This window comes from Poecilia formosa, unplaced genomic scaffold (genome assembly GCF_000485575.1).
Source record: "Poecilia formosa unplaced genomic scaffold, Poecilia_formosa-5.1.2 Scaffold1023, whole genome shotgun sequence".
NCBI classification, from domain to species: Eukaryota; Metazoa; Chordata; class Actinopteri; order Cyprinodontiformes; family Poeciliidae; genus Poecilia; species Poecilia formosa.
The window spans coordinates 48380-51187 of NW_006800962.1; the positions used below are offsets into that span (position 1 = coordinate 48380).

Consider the following 2808-nt stretch of genomic DNA (forward strand, 5'->3'; position numbering starts at 1 on the left):
TGTGTCTCGTCTTTCCTGTTCCACAGCATCACACGTTGAGGGAAGATCATCTAACACATTACCCTCAGCCATCCTAGGTTGCAGGGTAACACTTAGATATGTGATTCTATGCATCATAATTTCAGGGATGGAAACATCTGGTCTCCTGTCCTAACATAGCATGAACTTCACTTTTTTTGCCACTACTGGCTTTTATTTTGAAAGAAAACCAACAGAAAGGTGGGGGAGTACATGGAACCAAAAAGCCACATAGCAGAGTTGTAGTTAAGACCACCGAACCCGAGACCAAGCCCAGCACCCTGCGCTACATGACAATAAAATTAAGTGTACCAATCAAAATTAGTTCTCAAATTGATCTGAAAGATCCACATTCCCATAAAACACCTAGATATTAAATACTTAGAGCTGAAATAAATTTAACTAGTGTCAATTCAAACTCTTCTTTATTCTGCTTTGTTCTCATCTCTATGCTACAATCCGTGGTGGTTTCCTGCCATCCCTAAAAAGATAACGCCCTGGGCGGTTACCCATATTGCCCATGTCAGAAACCACAACTGTCTGCACCATTAAACACAGCATTAAACGGTAAACAACGCTCAACTATGAACACTGTCCAAGGCGCAATAAGCAATAAGTAACCAAGCAGAGGGAGGTGACTGTTCTCATCCTCCTTCCTATTGCAACGTCTGCCACCATGACAGGAGACGAAAACAGAGAGCAATGAGCATGCTCTGTGTTCTTACGTTGTTGTTTTATTTAAATAAATCTATATATTTTTTAATTAAATAAAATAATATTAGCTACTGCAGTGTACCAGAGAATCACAAGAACAAAGAACGGCTCTCAGTGAGGCTCCAGTCCTTTAGGACTTAGTAAAGCTCCATCCATAAGAATCGGATCGTTCGTGAATGTCATATAACTATACAGCAGACTTTGGTCACAGTGTTGTCCAATATGTGCGATATATCAGTCAACAACTCCACACAATAATTCAGCGCAAGAGTGACAACTTTTTTTCATCGCAGATGCAAAATGTGTCTCTGTACAGCTAGCTTTGGTAGCATTAGGTCCACATAGATTACCTTTCTTTAAGCTTTCCTTCAATTGACACGATCACATAGACATCTTCTCCTGCTCAGAGGAAACCACTGCGCATGTCTGAAGCTCCGCGTGCGAGTAAAGGTGGAGGCGATGGGTGACACAGACACTAAATCACGTTATTGCTTGGATTTTACGGCGCCACCTTAAGACCCTGAACTTCACATTTTAACGGAAAAAAAGAGCAACGCGGCTTGGATGTGACGAGTAACGCGACAGTTTTGTAGAAATGTAGTGAAGTAGAAAGTACAGATACTCACTGTAAAATGTAGTGGAGTAAAAGTAGAAAGTATCCATTATTAAATCTACTTAAGTACAGATACACGAAAATTGTACTTAACTTTGTTACTTCCCACCACTGGTAACTAATCAAGGGGTAGACAGAACAACACGGAGACTCAACAGAACAAAGAATTAACAGGAAAAAAACAACAAATCCTCACACTAAGAAGAATATGAAGTTGTAATTTATACTGGTCCAGTGTGGATTAGAAAAATAAAAATCTGGAATAAACATGAGCACTACATTTTTATTAAGCATCACTACAGCTGCAAATAATGAAATCATTAGAAGCCCCAAATTAGCAACATTATTACTTACACTTCAAGATTTATGCAGTTTTATGAATTAGCTGGTGCTATACTATTCTTGAAATTGTCTATAGTAGAGAAGGTTTAACTGTGCTTTTTACTTTCTGTTCAGCTGCCACACCTTGTACAAATTTAATCAAATGCACCCTGCTTTGTTTACTTGTCAACAAAGCAGCTGACACAGGCACTGACAAGCCTGTGTTTGCCTTCATACTTCTTCCTCTTTATGAATAGGATGGGTTGGGTTTACAGTAACAACTATTTACGTCACACTCAGGAGACCAGTTTGCTGAGTCAAACTTGTTTCCAACAAGGGAAAACAAATTATAGGTACATCTCAGTTTCATTTACCCGGAAGCTCTGATGGTAAGTGGCAACTTTGTATGTGATTACCTTTACCAATAGCTTTAACTATATTTTTAACATATAAGTAATAATACATTTTTAGTTGTAGTAGTCATAAAGAACAGGTGCACTTTATAATGTTTTAATTATACTGTTTCATATTTACAGGCCGCTGCTGAGCAGAAAGCGTAAGTCAGTCAGTTTATAGAAATGTAATAGATTATGTCAATTCCTGATTTATTTTTTATTTTTCTTGTTTTTCTTGTTTTATTAAAAATTTAGAGAGGAATTTCTGGAGTTGAATCAAACTTTCAGAAACAATGCTTCCTTGCTAATTAAAAAAATGTTGAAAATGAAAGACCAGTCTTCAGAACCAGAGGTCACTTCCAAATTAGTGGATGAGGTTTGTATGATTGCAATGTAATGTTTCACACTTTCACTCACTTATTGTTTGTCATGTATGCAGAAAATTTACCTTTTTTTCACTCTCTAGATGATTCATAGCATCTTATTTTTGGGGAAGATTAAAAATAAACCACTTTGTCCTAAAGACATTTTCGACGGTGTTGATGATGATAATAACCACCATCTCAAGGAGAAGTATCCAAACCCTTTCAAATTTTATTCCTCTCAACTACCAAGAAGGAGTCCGTTTTCATGCATGCTGGATATGGTGAGACATATTTATTTGGCAAAGTCCTACATGTAGTGTCTTCAAAAACATATCACAGCCCTAAATGTTTATATATATATAAACATTTAGGGCTTTATATA

The 2808-nt window shown here is 37.1% G+C and overlaps 1 protein-coding gene and 1 long non-coding RNA gene across 2 annotated transcripts in view; both read left to right on the forward strand.

The window, feature by feature from the left end:
- Positions 1–312, forward strand: part of LOC107835109 (uncharacterized) — an 8350-nt gene extending 8038 nt beyond the window's left edge. Inside the window, exon 2 of the long non-coding RNA XR_001660939.1 lies at positions 27–312. This is a non-coding gene — a long non-coding RNA (uncharacterized LOC107835109). The remainder of the gene's footprint in view (positions 1–26) is intronic.
- A 2013-nt stretch (positions 313–2325) lies between these two features.
- Positions 2326–2808, forward strand: part of LOC103132381 (uncharacterized) — a 4577-nt gene continuing 4094 nt past the window's right edge. The window contains exons 1-2 of the mRNA XM_016667352.1: positions 2326–2437; positions 2528–2707. Of these exons, the coding sequence (XP_016522838.1) occupies positions 2378–2437; positions 2528–2707 (240 nt within the window). The 5' untranslated portion in view covers positions 2326–2377. The remainder of the gene's footprint in view (positions 2438–2527; positions 2708–2808) is intronic.